Raw genomic sequence first — 19,419 nt, 5'->3', positions numbered from 1 at the left:
ACTCCAAGCCTCTTTCATATGAAAAGTAAAATCGAATTCCGTCCATGTTAACGTTGCGTTTAAATTAATTCATTTAAAGAACGGTAAAATCGAGGGAGGAGGTGTGAGAGTCTGAGCTGGGGGCCTGGGGCAGGACAATAATTCCTTTATTTATATCCATTTCCTCCTTTTGTTTTTCTATAAATAATTTTTTATTTATATAAAATAAAAAACATTCCAAACTAACGATTTTTTAATTAATTTTTAACCATAAAATTCATATCAAAAATTCAATTTTTTCTCTAAATTAGAATTTTTCTCATAATAGGTTGGAAATTTAGAAAATAAAGAAATTAAGTAATATAAAATAATTACACTTATTTGAATAAAAATAATATATTTAAAAAAAATAAAAGTCTCAATCACATCCTTTTTTTCATTTTATTTTTAGTTATAAAAAAATTCATTATAAACAAATAATAATGATGACAAAATTAAACTTATCAAATTTAAAATTTAATTTTTTTTTACTTAAAACATACTTATTTTCTAATTATAATAACGACATTAAGACTTTTTTTTCTCAATATGTATAAATGTCTGCAATTTTATACCATAAACAAAAGCACGAAAAAAAAGCATATTTGGTTGAATTTTTTAAGAGTTAGAAATCTTATTTGAATAAGATTATTATTTTAGTTTTTAAAATTCAATAAATAATATAATATGCGTGCTTATTAAATAGTAAAAAATTAAATTAAATTAACTATAATTATGTTCATTATAATTAATTAATTTAATGAAAATATAATTAATTACTTTTTATTTAATATTCAAATTTTCTATTCAAAAATAATAAAAAAGCATAAAAAATAAATAAAGAGTTTCTTAATTTATTATAAAACTTATTTCTCATAATACATCAAATTACAATTTAAAATATTATTTTTTAAAACAATAAATAAAATTTAATATTATCTTTCTTTTAATATATATATATATAGATATATAAAATTTTAATATAATCATGTAATAAATATAAATATTTTACAATGAAAATATACTCAAACATAACTATAAAATAAATGGGCATTAATTTCTTTTTTTCTTATAAAAAATACGTTATTACCTAAATAGTTCACGTGCCTTGTACATAGACCAAGGCTATTATTATTATAAAGGATTATGATATTATATTTATTTATTATTTTATTTTATTATAACCTTCTTTTATATTAATAATTAATAAATTATATTATATTATAAAAATATGTACATATAATAATCTATTATTTTATAAATAAATAAAATATTAAAAAATAATATTTGATTTCAAATGTATATAAAAAATATTTATAATATTCATATTTCTCGTATCATGTTATAATATCTTTTATTATTTAATTTTTTGAGGTTTTTAAATAAAATTTTAAAAAATTAAATTGGAATTTTCATTTTTGGTATTTAGTGTTCCAAAAAATAAAACTATCGTAAAATAAATGGTGTTTAAAATTTTGGAAATTTTATTTTTTAATTTATCGTACACAAAAAAAAAAAAGACTTGTTTTTTATCACTTTTTTCTTTCTTACGTAAGACGGTAAGAGAGTGAGAAATAAGAAACGAGGCGTTAAAACTCGGAAGATGTGTTTTTAGGCTTTTGAGAAATCGCGGTGACTGTAGAAACTATCAAGCTACGTCTGGAAAGTTCGACAAGCTTCGGGGGCTTCCAGAGACGTCTCAGACCCTTCTACCCTTTTGTTCTAAAAATCATGGCTCATCATTCAAAACCTCACACAACCACAGCCTACAATACCAACTTCTACAGATCCATTCTCGCATTAACAACTCTCCATTCAATAACACCCCGCAAGAAGAGGGAGAAGAAGAAGAAGAATCAGAAGAGCAAAGCAGATGGGTGTGGATTACTACAAGATTTTGCAGGTGGACAAGAGCTCTAAAGATGAAGATTTGAAGAAGGCTTATAGAAAGCTTGCTATGAAGTGGCATCCTGATAAGAACCCCAACAACAAGAAAGAGGCTGAAGCCAAGTTCAAGCAGATCTCTGAAGCTTACGAGGTATCTCTCTTTGTTTTTGCATCTATTCCTTTGTTTTCGTTCTCAATTCTTCATTTCTTTCCATTTTTTTCTTTCTCTCTTTGTGGAATTTCATATGATCTGGGTTGTCTAGATTTCTCGTTGTTTGGTCTTTCTGGGATTACGCTATTATGAACAAAATCCTGTATTGGATCAAGCGGGGATTAGCTGATGGTGCTGGTGTTTGGTTGCTGGGAGATTGGAGGAAAAGGAAATGAAATTTTTTGAATTTTTGTGTCTCATGTTGCTTTAATACCCAGTAGTAATGAAATGAGAAAGGATTCGATTGGACTGGATCTAGTGATTTGTATCTCGGTTCATAAATACTTAAAACTTTTGAGATTAAAAATTGACTCTCCTTCCTCTCCTTCAATTCTCAGCTACCAAATGGAATGCTAACAGAACCCCAGGTTTACATATCACAGATTTTGGCAAAACCTTATCAATATCCTCTCTTCCTTCAATTCAAAGACTACATATGCTAAAATATGATCTGATCTTGTTTGTTGATTTGGTTTAGGTTTTAAGTGATCCCCAGAAGAGAGCAGTGTATGATCAGTATGGTGAAGAAGGCCTCAAAGGCCAAGTGCCACCTCCAGATGCTGGGGTTCCTGGTGGAGCCACCTACTTCCAAACGGGAGATGGGCCAACAATGTTCAGATTCAACCCGAGAAATGCCAACGACATATTCGCGGAGTTCTTTGGGTATTCAAGCCCATTTGGAGGAATGGGTGGGACTGGAGGCGGTGGCATGAGGGGTTCCAGGTTTTCCAGTGGAATGTTTGGGGATGATATCTTCAGTTCATTTGGGGATAGCAGGCCAATGAGTCAAGGTCCTCGCAAGGCGCCTCCTATTGAAAATACACTACCTTGTAGCCTCGAAGATCTTTACAAGGGAACTACCAAAAAGATGAAGATTTCAAGGGAAATAATGGATGCAAGTGGGTAAGTAAATTTTTCTTCAATTCATATATATTGGCTACATTTCTCTAGGTAAAAAGTGGTCTTGATCGTTGTATTTTATTAGATGGGCATTGTTCGATTTCCTGAGATCTGTCCTTTTTTTGTCTTATGTGGGGTCCTTTAACAGGAAAACTATACCAGTGGAGGAAATTCTGACCATAGAAATCAAGCCAGGGTGGAAAAAGGGAACAAAAATCACCTTCCCGGAGAAAGGAAATGAGCAACCCAATGTCATTCCAGCGGATCTGGTTTTCATAATCGATGAAAAACCGCACAGCAAATTCACAAGGGAGGGTAATGACCTGGTTGTGACACAGAAGATAACGCTAGCGGAAGCACTGACAGGCTATACCGTCCATCTCACTACACTAGACGGGAGGAGCCTCAGCATTCCCATCAACAATCCCATTCACCCCAATTATGAGGAAGTTGTTCCAAAGGAAGGCATGCCCATACCAAAAGAACCCTCAAAGAGGGGCAACCTAAGAATCAAGTTCAACATCAAGTTTCCAACAAGGTTAACTGCAGAGCAGAAGTCCGGAATCAAGAAACTATTGGGTTCTTAAATCGGATTATGGCTAATGATGTGCGACTGTATGATTTAAAAGAGCTACTGGATATTTGTCTTTTTTTTTTTTTTTTTGAAATAGTGTGCATGGCCAGACGTACCCAATGCATTTGTAACTCAAATGAATAAAATTTGGAGTAAAAGACAATAGTGAGTAAAATTTCAGTTTTGAATTGCTAGAATAGTGATTGTAGCGTTATAGTTGAATGGAAGATCAGAAGATTTTCGTATAATCCAGTCTCTGAATAGGTTTTTGCTCTATAAACAATTTAGGTTTGATGTTCATCAGGAAGTGTTAAGGCACCAGGAAAAGTCTCTTGCAAATCAGTGTTCCTGGGACTGGAAACCATTTCATGTGTTCCTCAACAGAGTGCCTAATGTGACAGCTGAGATAATCATATTATTTGCACCATAACTTCATGAAAATTTCATCTTTCACTTTATAGTAATACAATCGAGAATGTAGTTTAAAAAGAAAAGGTGGGGTCTCTATAGGGCTCCTCTATTCTTTCTTTTTTCTTTTTTACCCCCCTTGGTACAATCATGAGAAGGATGGGATACTACAATTCAACCCTCATTCCAAGTAAAGAATTACAAAGCAAATCATCTATTTATCTAAAAGTTTCTTCTTCACGGCTTTCTGGTGCTTTCTCCCCCTGCCGATTGGAAAAAGCAAAGGGGAAATAGATATACCATGTCCCTCTAAATATGTACAAGGCAAATTACTGGTGAAGTTTGCATCGTCTAAAAAATGTATATGACAAATTAGAGCCGCCGCCAATGCTTCAGTGAATAACCCAATAACCCACTTACTAATGTTCGTATTTCAATCACTATAATCTTCTGAAGTAGCATATTCTGTGCCTAGATCTTCATTTCCAACCCCATTTACTAGTCCATCTGAGCACTCATTCATATTTGCATCTTCTGAATTGTCATCGTCACCTTCCTCTTCACTCCCATTATCATCTTCAGAACCCTCTGCATCCTCATCACTTACTTCCATTAGATCCCCAGTCTGACCACCTGAAACACCATCAAAACCCAGCCCCAGCTCCCATGCTCATGTTCCATCTCTGGAGCATTATCATCAGATTCCACAGTATCCCCACTGCTATGATTATCAGCATTATCCATTTGCATCATTGTGAATTTGCCCCATCCCTCCCCGATCAAGTTTCTATGTGATTCACCCTTGCCTTTAGGCCTAACCATGTCACCCAAATGACCAAGCGGAGTCCCCTTGACAGCCCTTTTATCTGCTCTTCTCCTAACTGTTCGGGGCCCTCGCCTACAACCCTGTCCTTGCGATTCCTGTTCGCGAGTTCTTCGGTCCTGCAGTCCTCGTCTTTGATTTAAATTTGGATTGTCCCTGGCATTATGCTTTCCAGTGTGCGGTCTGGAACTAGAAACTCTTCTCTGCCATTTTTCACCATGTAAGCGACCACGCCCTCGCCCACGACCCCTTTGCCCATGCCTAGAGCTATCACGTCCATTACCCAGGTCAGTCCAGTTCTCTTCTTTCTTATGGATATCTTGGGGGAATCCACTTATTTCAACCTCTTGAGCATTCTTGACTGGAGCATACCTTGATGGAAACTTCTGCAGCAATGGAGAACTGAGATGATCATTTGTTTTTAGGACATGCAAGAGATTAGGGATGCCTATGTCATCAGCTCAACATAAATCTATAATGCACATTTAACAAAACATGGTCAACAGCCCAAGTATCAATTGTTGATGTTTCTAAAGAGCAACTTATAATCTATACGTCTTTATAAAAAAGCATATGGGATATTAGAACATTCAAATATTTATCATAATACCAAACAGGCCAAGGATCAATTATATGGATGTTTCTAACCATACCTACCTGTTTTCCCTGTAAGAATGTATATGGGATACTAGAACACATCCATATAATTGTTTAGCATATCTGAATTGACACTGAAAAGGAAAATCAATTTTCCCCTTTCACCTATGCAACCAGGAAAAAACAACGGAAGAAAGGAGAAGGTTGGAGGTGGAGGTGGACTCACTCTGAATTCTCCCAGTTCCTTCTTATCATCATGACATTCGGATTTATCATGATGTATGTAGGATATAGATGCATCAAGCTCCAAAAGTCTGACAGCCACAGCTGCCGTGGTTTGTGGTATCCATGCAAGTACAGGAACTGATCCAGTGTAAGCAGAATCATATACAGCATTCCCTGATGAAGTACAGGAGCCCAACAATTCCTTTGTTGTCCTGAACTCTGTTGATAAACGGTCCTGTTTTATGACACCCTCTAACAAAGTGACAATCTGCAAAAAAGATTGAATTAAACAAGCATCAGACATATCGCCTAATACAATAGCATCATGGAACCACAGCCTTATCTAATATATTTGTATATATTGAAACTGAAGTAAAGAAATTGGTGTAAAATTAGAAAGTGAAATGACAGAAAGCAGGTGTGAGAGGAAACAGATTTGATGTTGGGAGAGGGAAAGTATTTGCCTTTAGGAGGTTAAAAATTTTGTAGATTGATGAAGGCATTCAACCACTGCATAAGTAATTTGAATTTGTATACATGGTATGTAAATGTAATTCATTGCCACCAAAAATGTATAATATAAATCACAACTAGGAGAGAAAATATTCCATGTATAACCAACATTCTGGTGGAAGTTTTTTAAGACAGAATTTGAATTACTGATGGAGAGGAATAATTAGGTATTTATGAAAAATAATTCTACAATGGTTAATTGAGAAATTCAGCAAGAATATTGCTATTATGTTATTTTCCCAAAGAAACTCTCTTATGCCAAATTCAAGAATTAGAATGCTTGGTTTCATCTGCTATGTATTAGAAACTATTGCATACATCTTTTTTTGGTAAGGGTTATAAACTGTTGCATAAATGAAAATATTTAAGTTTGTTGATGATGCATACTTGTTAAGCTTATGTAAAGGTTCTATAGTTATCACAACAGACACAAGATTCCAAAATCAGAAAACCACACCTCTAAACAGCTGCCAAATAGGAGGCATGGGATCATGATTCTGAAACACCAACATCAAATAAGAGAAGTGCAACTACAGAGTAATGCAAGACAGTATTTCAAGTTTACTGCAAAATTGCACCCTATTAACCACCTAATTGAAATTAACATTTATTTGCCAAACAATGTTAACTCTCAAACACTTACAAATCATACTAGACTATTTCCAACATACCAAATCAACTGCCATCAATAATGGATTTTGCCTATTCCCAGTGACTATAGTTAAGCAACACGATTCCTCTTCCAGTACCTGGACTCAGTCCACAGGCCATATTTGAAACTAAAGGTTCCTTGCAACAATTAACTATTTTCACCCCTCTTTCCTCAGTTGTCCTCTTCGGAAGCCCACACTTCCGCTTTCCACTAACGAAGTTGATGATCTCCAATGTACTATACCAAACATGAATAGAAACTAGATAAAAATTGGTTGCTTTCCTAATCCATGCCCAAGCAAAGAAGCCAAACTTTTAGGAAAACCCAAATCCAAATAAGAAAGCTCTTGAAAGCTTCGAAATACAAATTGAATACGAAATAAAAATCTAAATCCCTTCACGCTAATTAGATTGTGCATTGACCAATATTTCTCGAAAGAACCCTAGGTCACATTCTCTCTCTCTCTCTCTCTTTCTCTGGGATAGGCAAATAGATGGTGAAGATAATATTAGAAGGCATCTAACAATATAATAACTGGTTTGACTTTGAATACGAGTTCAAAGTAGACAAGCAACAGCAAAAACTCAGAAAATTAAGCATAACACACAGGCTATGGCATATGAGAATGCCATCAAAAGCACAAAGGATTAAGCAAGAAAAATATTTAAAACCTGTAGAAGATCCTCAATAGATGATGAGGTCTGTATCTTCATACCCCAAGTCTCTCTTTGATATCCTTCCATCCAAAAAGACTCCAGAGCGTCCAGTGGAATAGAAACCTGAGAATTAAGAAATATAAATGGTTTAAGTCCAAATTGAACAACAAGATGCCATGATAGAATGAAGTCTTGACTGTTTGCATTATATATATATATATATATATAAGGTTCCTAATCCTAACACAATTGTTATTCTGAGTTAATTTTATTTACCTCAATAAAAGCTAGTAGAGCCTTTAGCAATCTGATTCCCAGGGGAAGAGAAGAATCTGAAATATGCAAGTCCTCAGGGTTTGTTTTCTTTTTGTTTTCACAATGGATAACATGTTCTAAAAAATGTACATTATTATCAAAGGATCCAAATGTCCTATGACAAGAAGGGCAGTGATTGTCTTCATTAAAATAACACTCAAAACAGAAATCACAAATGCTCAACAACTGGGCGCATCTTTTCTTCCCATATTTCATAGAGCATAATGCTTCTGAATTAAAGCATTCTTTCCACATCCACTTTTGAAAATCTTGATATCTCTTCAATGTAGCCCTTTTCTCCATCTCATTTCTCCCGAGTTCAATCCCAAAAGATGATAAAGGCTCCAATGCATCAGATACTAAACCACAAACTGTACTGTTAGGACTGTCAAAGCCAGCAATGCAATCAGGATTGGAATCCGTTTCAGTATTTTCATTCTTTACAGTAGTTCTAGTTTGGCCCACATTGTCAACACACTCAGAATTTCTTCTAACATTTTCCTTGAAAGCCATCTCAATTTTTTGCAGCATTGCGTGTAAGTGAGATTCCCTAATCCCTCGTGTATCCAAAGATGTGATAAGAGCATCGAAGGCCTACATGCAGATCAAACTCAATAAATAATAATAGAGACCAGATGCATAGTATTTAGCTTATATAATGATAAAGCAATTGATCTAAATAAGTTCAAATGATGAGAATTTAATTTCAACAACAGAGAATTGTTTAGCTCATATAATGATAAAGCAATTGATCCAAAAAAGTTCAAATAATGAGATTTAAATAATTCAACAACATAGAACTTAGAGATTTAAGAAAATTCAATATGAAAATGTCCCCTAACACTGGCAAGGATCAATTTATACTTATAAAGGACATGATGCATGACTTATCCCAAGGCTAAAGGAAAAAGAAAAACGCAAAAAATAATGCCACACCTATGGCTCAAGGAATTGTCCTTTATTTCTTGATGGGAAAAGATTCTTCTCCCTGATCACCATAAGCTCTTTTTCCCATTCTTAGTTGGGAGACAGTAAAATTTTCCTACCCCCATCAAAAGAGACATGTTATCCCACATAAGGAGAAAAGGTGTGCCTTCAAGGAAAAAGGAAAAAAGAAAGCCAATCTGAGGCATAACAATAAAAAAGTTTTTTATTATAAGAAAAGGAGCAGCTTGCATATTTAGGGTTCCACATTTAGGTCCTGGAGGCTTGCCCTTTTATCATTGGCCTCTCAAGACAGCTAGAAACGTGACTAAAAAGCATGTGGCCAGGCATTTTGTATCTGCATTATTGCAGCCAATGTCTATCATAAACAGTACTATAATGATCCAGGTCAAGCAATGCTCAGATTAATGAGACTGGAAGTGATGTCCAGTTCAAGAAAATTTCTAATACATATACTAAGATGAAGGCCAATTTGCAAAAATAGTAGGCCAGGTCACTCCAGAATTGGCCACATAAGCAAGTTAGTGCATGACTACAAGTTTATTTACCTCTTCAGAATTAATAAGCCTCCAATAGCCATCATGTAATTCAACAAAAATCCTGCCGGAACCAGGGTCATTTCTGGAAGCAGATGCAACAAACTGCCAGTATCTGTTACGTCTACGATCTTGACCAAGAGGCAATGACCTGTAGACATAAACATCTTCTGCTCTGTGGGCAATATAAGATTTTAATTGCAAGCGTGATCTTTCTGCATCATATCCATGTTGAGATATGAAGTTATTCGGAACTGTCGACTCTTGAACTATTGAGGTTCCTTCAGTAGGCAATGTACTAAGGTGATTCTGAACATTGTGTGAACTGACAGAAGGTTTTTGGCCTACTGCAGTGTTAAGAGATGCCTCATTATTTTTATTATCAACAGGCAATGGGCTTTGGCTGCCCTCTGCTGCAGCACTAGTAGGTTTCATATCAGCCTTGCTCGCTATACAAGATGTGTACTGTACTTTAGTTATATTCTCTTCTTTCAATCGTTTTTTATCCAGTTGTGCCTCCGCCCACATTTGCTTTTTAAGGGCTATTGCAGCTTCCAAGCGGTCCTGCAAAACTCTTGATATCAGACACAATGATAATTGGAAAATGACAACAAAAAAAAAAAAAAAAGGACAAGTCAAAACAAAACAAAAACCTAAACATGTAAATAAATAAAACTAGATGATAAAGCAATTTAACAGATCAGAGAATTGAAAAGGGAAGATAACCTCAAGAACAGCACGAATAGTGTTTCCCTCATTTGCAACACCAATTAAGGCAACCAGGGCATTAAGACGCTCCTCAACACTGAGATCAGAGTATTCCCCTTCTGCAAGTCCTTGAACCCATGGTTCACCTGAGTTGCTTTCATCAATCTCTACATTTTCTTGATCAGGATTGCCTGCACCATATTGATTAAGTGTAATACTTGCAGTGGTTGTAACCTTCGTGCCACTTGAAAGGGGTGAAGAAAAATCCTTGACAACTTCATTTTGTGGATTTATTACATCATTACAAGCATTCTCTTTGCCATTTCCTGAACAAGTGCTTCCATCATTATTAAGATGGATGGTGTTTTTGTTTGCATTTGATGGAGTGCCTAAATCATCAACTTCAGGACCCTCTGCAACATCACATTCAGAATCATCATCTCTTTCAACATCATCAACATCTTCTCCAGCTAAAAACCCATTTTCAAATACATGAACTTTCTCCCTAGCAGCTGAAAGTACTTTCTCAGCATCAGCGGGATCCTTTCTAAAAGTTGGTCGCACACAATATGTACATGGAGCTGTTCTTTCAAATAGGGCTGCATCCCGTGATAGAGCAGCAGATATGGATGCCTCAGGCGCCTTGCTTCTTGTCAAGTCTCGAAGTCCAGATTTCTTGCAAGCAAACAAATTTAAATCAGAGAAGAATAAAGGACAAGATCTTATTCAAAATTACAAATAATTACTACCTGAATCTTGTCTGCAAGTTCTAATATTGTTAGCCCCTTGCTACCCTCAAGTGAAAGAACATGAAAAACAGCAAATTTGACTGTTCCAGGTGTCAACCGATGCCTGGATCGGCGTGAGAGGGAAAAACCTTTTCCTTTCATGATTGCAACTGCATTGACAGCTGCCGAACCATTGCGTAAGGTAGAAACTATATCTTCACAACCTTTAATCTGCAGAAAGAAATAAACTCATCCATAATTAAATCAAAAAGATAAAAAGGCAATTCCCAAACATTAACATCTAATTATTCTCATTGCCTAGGCAAACAATAAGTGATGGTGGAACATCTAATAAAAAATTTATTATGGCTAAGTTGTCCTTGCCATTATTCATTATCAGAGATATTTGAGCACCTACGTTATACAACATGCTTCCACCCAAATCATAATTAATACAACATTGGAGGCTGTTGGAGAAGAGGGAAATCGGTAAACAAATCCACCTAGAAATCAACTCAATTTCTGTAATTGCTTATCATAATGCTTCACAAGGGAACCAATGTTGTCCAGCCTATACAAGAAGTAAAATAACTTGTGGTACATGCTCCAATTGAACACTGTATAATGGAGGCAAAACCAGCATCCTCATCAAATTACCAACACAAGAGGTTAGATGACTAACAATACCTTGCAGATTATTTTAACAAACCTCTCTTTTGGTGAGACACTAGTTAATTTTATTTCATCTTTCATCTTGCCAAGTATTATCAATATCCAACATAGATCATGACTTTCCATCATCCACTAGAGCACTGACATGGCACATTTAGCATGTTGCATTTAATTGTGCCTTTTCCTGTGTGTATCAACACTGGTGCATGATGAATAATAATCTAGTTCATTCTCATTATTGATAGATACAATTATTCACTAATAAAATTCATTGCAAAGTCACAAAAAAGAAAAAGAAAATATAGAATTGAACCTCATTGTTCTCACGTGAATATGACCATTCGCTACTCCTCTTCTTCAACTGTGGCCCAAATCCTGCAGAGAGCGCAAATTGCCGCAATATTTCAGGCCATGTCAAGGGATTCAAGTGTCTTTGCCAGTTCCGGATATCAAAACCCCATGCATATGCCTGATATGAAAAGTAAATGTCAATAGATGATTCCACAATACAGAGAAACTAGCGCACCAAAAAATTACTAATAAAACCATGGTATTCATATATGGAGCTGGTATTACCCCTTCAACAATGTGTGGATGGCCACCTTCTGGACCAGCAGCAGTATTTTGATTTGTTCCTAATCCAAGAGATGGTGTCCTAGCAACATCTTCAATATCTTTTATTATCAACTTTACAAGAGCAATATGTATCTCACCCATCAATCTTGAATCCTGAGATTAATATGGTATAGAAATATGTGAAAAGGCAAAGAGAAGGCAAAAGCAGAAATTAAATTAATATGCATAAAATTGAAAACAAAAACCTCATGGAGAACTCACATAGTCATGAAAAGCTTGGACAAACTCATCAAGAGTAAAAGGCCATAACTGAAGCACATCAGCAAAAGTGATTAAAAATCTCCAGACCTGGGGAAAAAACAGTGTCCTTAAACCTCAAGATCAGACATGCTATATACATGATTTTAGACAAAATTACACTTTTACCTAAATAACAGTGAGACAACGAATATATAGCAGAGAGAGCATTATATTTATAGTTCCAACTAAAGTTTTAAGACATAATTACATGTCAATAAGCCAATGAAATAATTCTGGAATTTAATTTCTAACAAGACAGATAAATGCGTGATACATGATAGCATCAACAGTGAAAGGGACCGCACCATTAATGTGTTTGTAGAAATTATAGTTATACTAGGATGGTGTAAGCAGGAAAGTGCATGTGTAGTTTCACAGAAATAGGCATATTTGGAAGGCTAAATGAGATAAAAAATAATGCAACATCAAGGTTGAAGGGTTTTTTCCTAGATTACCTGCAAGACACAGAAAAATTTACAGAAAAGTATAAAAAACTATATAGTGTCCCAGTTTTTTTATAAAAAGGACAAACTACCATGGATTTTTGAAAAGAAATACAGAAAATACATTAGGAATGCAATATTAAGTTACATGCTTAGTTCATTTTCCAGTACACGGTTTCCCCTGCCAAAGCAGAAGGGAAATAGAACTTCCCTTTGGACGTACCATGAGAAGGTTCCCAATATTCTCCTCTGAATCAACCCAAGGTTGAACTGCAAATGGCCTTCTTAATTGCACTGACGTGGGTGGGAACACACTCAAAAGATCTGAAGCACAAAAACTGTGTTACAGCAGCTCAGATGATTTTAATGAGTAACTATGGCAGACAACAAAGCAAGACAAACCAAACAAAACAAAAAATAATACTTAACTCATAACATAATGTAGAACATTGTCAAAGATTCAGATTGTCTTAGAATGTGAGATTTCACCCTTTGAAAAACATTTAAGCTCCAATTTTTTGATATGTGAAATAAATTTAGCTTCCAGGAATTTTTATACATTAAACTGGAAATAAGTTCGAAAAAGTTTCTTGAGAATATGAGTAAAGGAATATGAAATAAACTCCACCACCACAATCATTATTGCTATCATAACTACAATCATCTCCATGCTCAGAAACACACCCCTTCTCTGCTGCTATCACTTCCACCACACCGCTTGCCACCACCAATACCAACTCTATTGTCACCTCCACCTAGATGCCTCCAGCCCCATTACAACCACCTATCTGTTCACTTCCATCACATAGCCAAGGCCATCAATGCCAATGTCAAGACTGACGACAACCACCCAACACCAATTGCAGCACTACTACTATCCTTCCGGCATGGCAATCATGATAAGCAACTACACTAATTCAGAACTGATATAATCCATGGTATTCAAATTTCTGCTCAAATCCCCTGTCCATCTGAATCTTCTCTCATACAAAAACACCGCTATGGAATTTAAGGCCCAAACAGAACATGGAAATCAACCAAGGGGATTTATGGTCCAAACAAAGCAATCATATGACCCAAGGGATGCCAAGAAGCAGCATGATGTTCAGATAAATTTGGACTGAATCTCAAAAAATTTTACAGCTACATGGAAAGAAAACAAAATTTATGCCATATTTGAAAAGAGAGCTCTATTTAGTGGAAAAGTTTAGAAATTCCATATGATTCAAAAGGAAAATCATATGGCTCTTCTATACTTTCCTTTTAGGCACATGGAGCATCCTACTGACATGGATCATGACTTTTATGCCAGAGACAGTGCACACTAGCCAGAGGGTATGCCACACAACTTTACCAGAGAGATATGGTGCTTATCAATGAGTGTCATATAAATTTACAGAAAGCATACTGTACCAACAAATTCATCCATAGTCAGGTGGGCACCTTTTTGTGTGCTTACTGTTTGTTAGTGGTATGATTGTTCAGGTCTTCCCAGTTTGAGCTGGCACATCAGAAGTTTTAGCAGCTATGAAAAAGGTGCACTTAAACCTACCTCCCCTCAAACTTGTTAAGGGATTTGAAAAGAGAGCTACTCTAGATACCTATTAATGTGGTAGACAAATGGAGCTTTCCTCATTGGAAGAGGTCTCTTGTGAATACTGTGAGGGGGTATGCCTAAAGAATGCTATATAAAATGACTGGAAGGGGATTAAAATGTATCTAGCTTGCTGGTTTTTCTATTTGGTTACCAGCTGATGTTGGCCTCTTTCCTCTTGTAAAACTGAGATTTCAAGAATTTGCAAGACAGAACATTAGGTATCATAGGTTTCTCCATGCGCTTAAGAGAACAGCACAAAAGAACTAGTCTGCTCATTTAAACCTACCATATGATACAGATCGAAACTGAAGATAAAAATTTTTGAACCCATTATGTGATCTTTTATAGAATTCAAAAGCTAACACAGCTTATCCACGTCTCAGGTTAAAAAAGAAGATCATATTGACATGACGATGTACAAGATGATTTGTCAGCCATGGATGAGAAAGAAGAAAAAATTAAAAGTGATGAAAAAGAAATAACCCAAAGATTGACAATGATAAAAATAAAAACGCAAAAAACCCACAAGCTTAAGCCAGCTTATGTCAGGCTCTGTTCTTAAAGCATTTAGGGATTCTTCACTGCTTCCAAACTCGTATAGGAAAGAACTACCACCAGAATATCATAAACTTTTTCCACTGTATACATAATCTCAAGCTCTGTTTGGTTGCTAAGGAAGTGTAGAAAAGAAAAAAAATAAATAAAGTTTTTAATGTTACATTTTCATCATCTGGGGCCTAAGTAAAAGGAAAATGACTGCTCAGCTGAGCCACAAGAAAAACCAAATCAACATTAAACACAAGATTCAGAATTCTGTTTTCTTTCAACTTCTTCAGTTTTTTAGAACCAAATGTAGGGTCATCGAGAAATTATTACATAAATGCATTAAGTGGTAGTGAAAAGCAAATATGTGAATGCATAATGGGTAACTCAAAATGGTAATTTACTTTGGAATTCGAGAAGCAACAGTTACCTCTGAATGACTCGAGGTTTTGCAAAGTGTCATGGTCAAGAGAAACAATTGAGGGCAGCCCTTTGCTTGCGGCAGCCAATTCCATCAGTTCCAAACGGTCATCTTCAATAAGTTCCATGGATTCTCTAGCAATTCTACGTGCAGTTGCCTTTTCAATTGAAGCTTTGAGTCTCACTGCCTCCCTTTCCCTGCGAAGCTCCTCCTTTTGCCTCCTTTTCTCAGCCTTTAGGAAAAAGGAAGAGAAGAAAGAGCGGGAACAAGGTAAAGAGAGTGTGTTATGATCATTTATCCTGTAAAATTGCAATATTAGGGAGAAAAAGGTACATTATAAGCCACTAGTCTCACTCTAAGAGATTCTTTTTGCAAAAATTTTTCCCTTCGTTCAATTTCACGTCTCTGTTCGCGCTGCAACCTCTCAACCTCCCGCTGCCTTTCACGCATCAACCTCTCTTCTTCCTTCCGTCTTTCACGGTCATGCCTTTCCATTTCTTTCCTTATTTGCTCTTCTCTCTAAACACATAAGATTGATAACTATTAGTTTACAAAGAACTTCACCAAGACCAACCCCCCCCCCCTCCCCCCCTTCCCCCCCACCCTCAACACCAATTTATAATATTATTCTAGATAAGATTAAACCTTTCGCCTCAAAATATCTTGTTTCTCAAGCTCTTTCCGGATCCTTTTCTCATGGGCTTCAGCATCAGTTGTGATTCTAGCTTCTTCACCCTACAAGAAGCAGCTATTCATAAGTTCTTTTATTACAAATAAAATAACTAATCCATGGTAAAGAGGCACACTGTACATAAACTAATTTTAACTACACTAGCATACCTTTCGTTTCCTATCCATCCTCAAAACATCACCGTTATGCGTTATTTGCCTGTCAGATAATACATATGAATTTTCGGGTCCTATAGAATGACCACTAAACTGAGCATCTTTTCCACTATTCATGAAGGAATCAGACCGTGGCACAGAGTCATAATCCCCAGGAGATGAAAGAATGCGTTCTTGTTTGTCTTGTTGAGACAGAACACGAGCATGAGATACATAACCCTGCTCACCATATTCTCTAGAAGATGGTTCAGTTCTATGAAGAAAAGCCGAAGTTTCAGAACTTGGACCATCAATAGGCCGATCATAGAAGTGAGATGGACCAACACGCCCATATGCATCAGGTCTAGTACTGGACTTCTCTTGATGAAATGGATGATCATGAAAAGCTCTTGCAGCAGCCTGGGGATGAAATACATAAGATGTCAAGATTTTAACCCAAGTGAACTAGGTATTGATTTGGTGAGTAAATTAAGTTTCAAAAATATGTACACCAGGACAAGACAGAAGTTACCAAATTGTTCATTCCAATGTTTTATAGGCAATTTAAATAACCATGTGTTCATGAAGATAGAAAGCCTTTTTGTTCTTGGAAGAGGAGGGGCACAGTGGTGCTTGGAATCATATTCTAAATAGGAATCGGATGGTGAGGACTGAACCAGATAGTCTATTAGTTGACTTAATGATTTTTCATCATGACCTTTTAATTCAGTGTGTCTGTGTTGTGTTGAAAATGAGGTGGGGGGCTTAGAATATATAACAATCGAAAACTGAAGACTGAACCTGACAGCCTATTAGTCAGCTTAATGATTTTTCTTTGTAATTCGCCTATGTGACATAAACCAATGCTAGTACATTGAAGAAAGATACCTAGAAGAACAATCATACTAGCAAATAAACAGTGTAAACAAGCATATTAACAAGTCCAGCTGTAGACTTGGACTGCTACAAATTTTTGAGATTCATCACTTCTTCAATGTCTGAGAAAAATAAGCTTGCAAAAGAAAACTGTACAATGCAAGAATGCCATGCAAATATGATCGAAACACAAGGTCACCATTGAAAAAGATAAAAACATACAGAATGCCCAGTGAATTTTTTAACATCTTCACCTTATTGTAGATTTATAACCAACAAAACATTGACCATCTCATTCATCACCAAATTCATCAAACACTGCATAGTATGCAAATTCATAAACTAAAGAAAATAGAGAACCAACTTTTTTTGATTTGGCATCACGATGCTCGTATACTTTCTCCTCGTAAGAGTATGCTGATTGCTTTTGGTGCTCCACAATTGCTGCTCCACATGCAATGCCAAAACAATAAGAAGATGAAACATTTCAAATACAAGAAATATATAATTGAAACATAGAAAAACAATTAATTTATCAGCAACAAGAAGCTGTTTCAAACACATGGATAAAAAAAATACTGATAATTAGGGATAAGAAAATAGAAATAGATATAATATCTAGCAAAAACTAGCTCTTGAACTACTGCAAAGCCAAATCTCATGTACAACAAATGCATTTCCTTGTTCACCAATTTAGTAAAACCTTTTTGATAAGTAACAAATATACAGCCAAATCTCATGTACAACAAATGCATTTCCTTGTTCACCAATTTAGTAAAACCTAAACAAATGATCAACAATATACAGCAAAATCAATGACAATACTTATTAGTAATACCAATAGGAGCCCCAAACGCATCAGGGGGTAATGGATCAAACTCCATGCCGAGAATTGGACCATCATCCCTCAACGGCTCGCCCAACTGGGCCTCCACAGAAGCAATCACTCTCAGCTCAAATATCGATTGGGGTGACTCATAAGACCTTCGCCCCATTGGCCCCATATTTCCAGAGAGCACCTGTGGTAACTGCCCATAACCCAACGGGCTGGACCCCGACCGGGACCCAGACCCAGAATGCGACCCGTGCTCGCTTCGTGCCTCATCCTCAAACTCCTCAGCCACGGCATTCCTTGGCTTCTTTGACGCCGCATCCTTTGCCTGTCCCTCTTTCTTATCCTTCAACCTCCGGTGACAAAACCACATCTGTAATTGCCTGTCTGACAACCCTAATTTCTCCGACAGCTCTGCTCGCGACGCCTCCGTCGGATACGGTTCCACTGATCAAAAATCACATCAAACCAAAGCCAAAACCAAATTTTCATCACATCAAACCAAAACCAAACTTCACCACATCAAACCCAAACCAAAATCAAAGCTGATCACATAAAAAAAAAAAACCAAAAAACATAAAATAAAATAATAATAATAACAGAAAAGGAAAACCAGAATACATACAAGCATACGCCCTTTCCAGGGTCTGCAATTGAAACGGCGTCTTCATCTGGCGCTTGGGCTTGCTCTGTGCCTCATTGGAATTCATATTATTAGCCGTATTATTCCGGTTCTGATTTTCTTCATCGGAGGTAGCCTCCATTGAAGATCAAAGAGAAGCTGCAAACCCTAGAAATCAAGTCTCGAAAACTAGGGCTTGGAATGGGAACCCAGAAACAAGATTCTCTCTCTTACCTCTCTATTCCTATCTCTAAATTCCGTGAGATCAAAGAAATAAAAAAGCCCGAGAGATTTTGCAAATAATAAAAATAAAATAAAAGAAATACATAAATGCAAGCGATAATAAAAGTAAAAAAGGATCGTGATTAAAGAAGAAAACAAACCAACAGTAGACTCCCCTGACTATGCCTCCACCTTCCATATTTTTTCCCTTTTGTTTTTTCTTGTTTTTCTCTCTTTTTTTCTTTTTTTTTCGTTTTAGTTTTAGAAAAACGTTACTTAATTTCGTGTTTGTGTGCAACAATGCTTGACACCCATCCGACCATTGATTTCGAGAACAAACGTGTTTTTTTCTTTTTTAAATATTTTTTGGGTCTGTTCTTGGAATATATTTTTTCTCATGGTTTTTTTCTTTAAGGATTCGTGTTTGTGTGCGTTTGGGTTTCTGACTTACTGGGTCCTTTGGGATCTTTGGGTACCGCAGTCGACTTGAAGTTTCCGGTTTGTGTTTGTGGTGGGCCCCACGTTTCTCCCACTTTATACGGATTGGACCCTGACTTGCCTTTTTCTTTGTGGACCTGGACTTCAGCCCACGGTCATGGCTCGTGCGGCCGCGCTTCAAAAGAATTATAAAGTTATAATTTTTTTAAAAAGGTTTTTTTATATTTTAGGAAAAAAGTTTATATGATTTTATGATCGGCATAAAAAAAAAATTAAAAGTTATGGCTTAAGAATTCGGATAAAAAAAAAAAAAAAAAAAAAAAAAACATCTCCTAAGGTTGGGGTAAATAGATCCG

At 36.0% G+C, this 19,419-nt stretch overlaps 2 protein-coding genes across 6 annotated transcripts; one reads left to right on the top strand and one right to left on the bottom strand.

Annotated features, from left to right (window-relative positions):
- Positions 1-1,744: 1,744 nt before the first annotated feature.
- Positions 1,745-3,835, top strand: LOC117922995 (dnaJ homolog subfamily B member 13-like). Its single transcript, XM_034841250.1, has 3 exons — positions 1,745-2,056; positions 2,595-3,019; positions 3,165-3,835. The coding sequence occupies exons 1-3, from the start codon at positions 1,892-1,894 to the stop codon at positions 3,601-3,603; spliced, it is 1,029 nt and encodes a 342-aa protein (XP_034697141.1). The 5' UTR covers positions 1,745-1,891; the 3' UTR covers positions 3,604-3,835.
- A 173-nt stretch (positions 3,836-4,008) lies between these two features.
- On the bottom strand, positions 4,009-18,842 carry LOC117922994 (homeobox-DDT domain protein RLT1-like). 5 transcript variants are annotated; one of them, XM_034841246.1, is made up of 19 exons: positions 18,787-18,842; positions 18,407-18,562; positions 17,788-18,228; positions 17,314-17,393; positions 16,089-16,493; positions 15,894-15,983; positions 15,603-15,767; positions 15,258-15,480; positions 12,911-13,011; positions 12,206-12,292; positions 11,945-12,097; positions 11,682-11,837; positions 10,718-10,927; positions 9,987-10,643; positions 9,273-9,824; positions 7,741-8,373; positions 7,480-7,587; positions 5,645-5,911; positions 4,009-5,207 (listed from the first exon to the last, which is right to left on the bottom strand). In XM_034841246.1, exons 2-19 carry the CDS (start codon positions 18,543-18,545, stop codon positions 4,611-4,613), a joined length of 5,064 nt encoding a protein of 1,687 aa, XP_034697137.1. In that variant the 5' UTR covers positions 18,546-18,562; positions 18,787-18,842; the 3' UTR covers positions 4,009-4,610. The 5 variants fall into 5 exon arrangements, with proteins under 5 accessions (XP_034697137.1, XP_034697138.1, XP_034697135.1 ...); XM_034841247.1 differs by lacking the exon at positions 18,787-18,842 and having other exon boundaries at positions 16,089-16,137; positions 16,225-16,493; positions 18,407-18,710; XM_034841244.1 differs by lacking the exon at positions 18,787-18,842 and having other exon boundaries at positions 18,407-18,710.
- Between the last annotated feature and the right edge of the window lie 577 nt (positions 18,843-19,419).

Source organism: Vitis riparia, chromosome 10 (genome assembly GCF_004353265.1).
Source record: "Vitis riparia cultivar Riparia Gloire de Montpellier isolate 1030 chromosome 10, EGFV_Vit.rip_1.0, whole genome shotgun sequence".
Classification (NCBI taxonomy): Eukaryota; Viridiplantae; Streptophyta; class Magnoliopsida; order Vitales; family Vitaceae; genus Vitis; species Vitis riparia.
Note: the sequence above shows the minus strand (reverse complement) of the source record. Positions and strands in the feature narration are given on the sequence as shown.

Coding starts and splice junctions, on each gene's coding strand:
- LOC117922995 (XM_034841250.1), top strand. CDS start 1,892: ATGGGTGTGGATTACTACAAGATTTTGCAGGTGGACAAGAGCTCTAAA. Junction 2,057..2,594: donor AGATCTCTGAAGCTTACGAG/GTATCTCTCTTT, acceptor GATTTGGTTTAG/GTTTTAAGTGATCCCCAGAA. Junction 3,020..3,164: donor GAAATAATGGATGCAAGTGG/GTAAGTAAATTT, acceptor GTCCTTTAACAG/GAAAACTATACCAGTGGAGG.
- LOC117922994 (XM_034841246.1), bottom strand. CDS start 18,545: ATGGAGGCTACCTCCGATGAAGAAAATCAGAACCGGAATAATACGGCT. Junction 8,374..9,272: donor GGCTTATTAATTCTGAAGAG/GTAAATAAACTT, acceptor ATCTGCATGTAG/GCCTTCGATGCTCTTATCAC. Junction 5,208..5,644: donor AGGAACTGGGAGAATTCAGA/GTGAGTCCACCT, acceptor CCATTGCTGCAG/AAGTTTCCATCAAGGTATGC.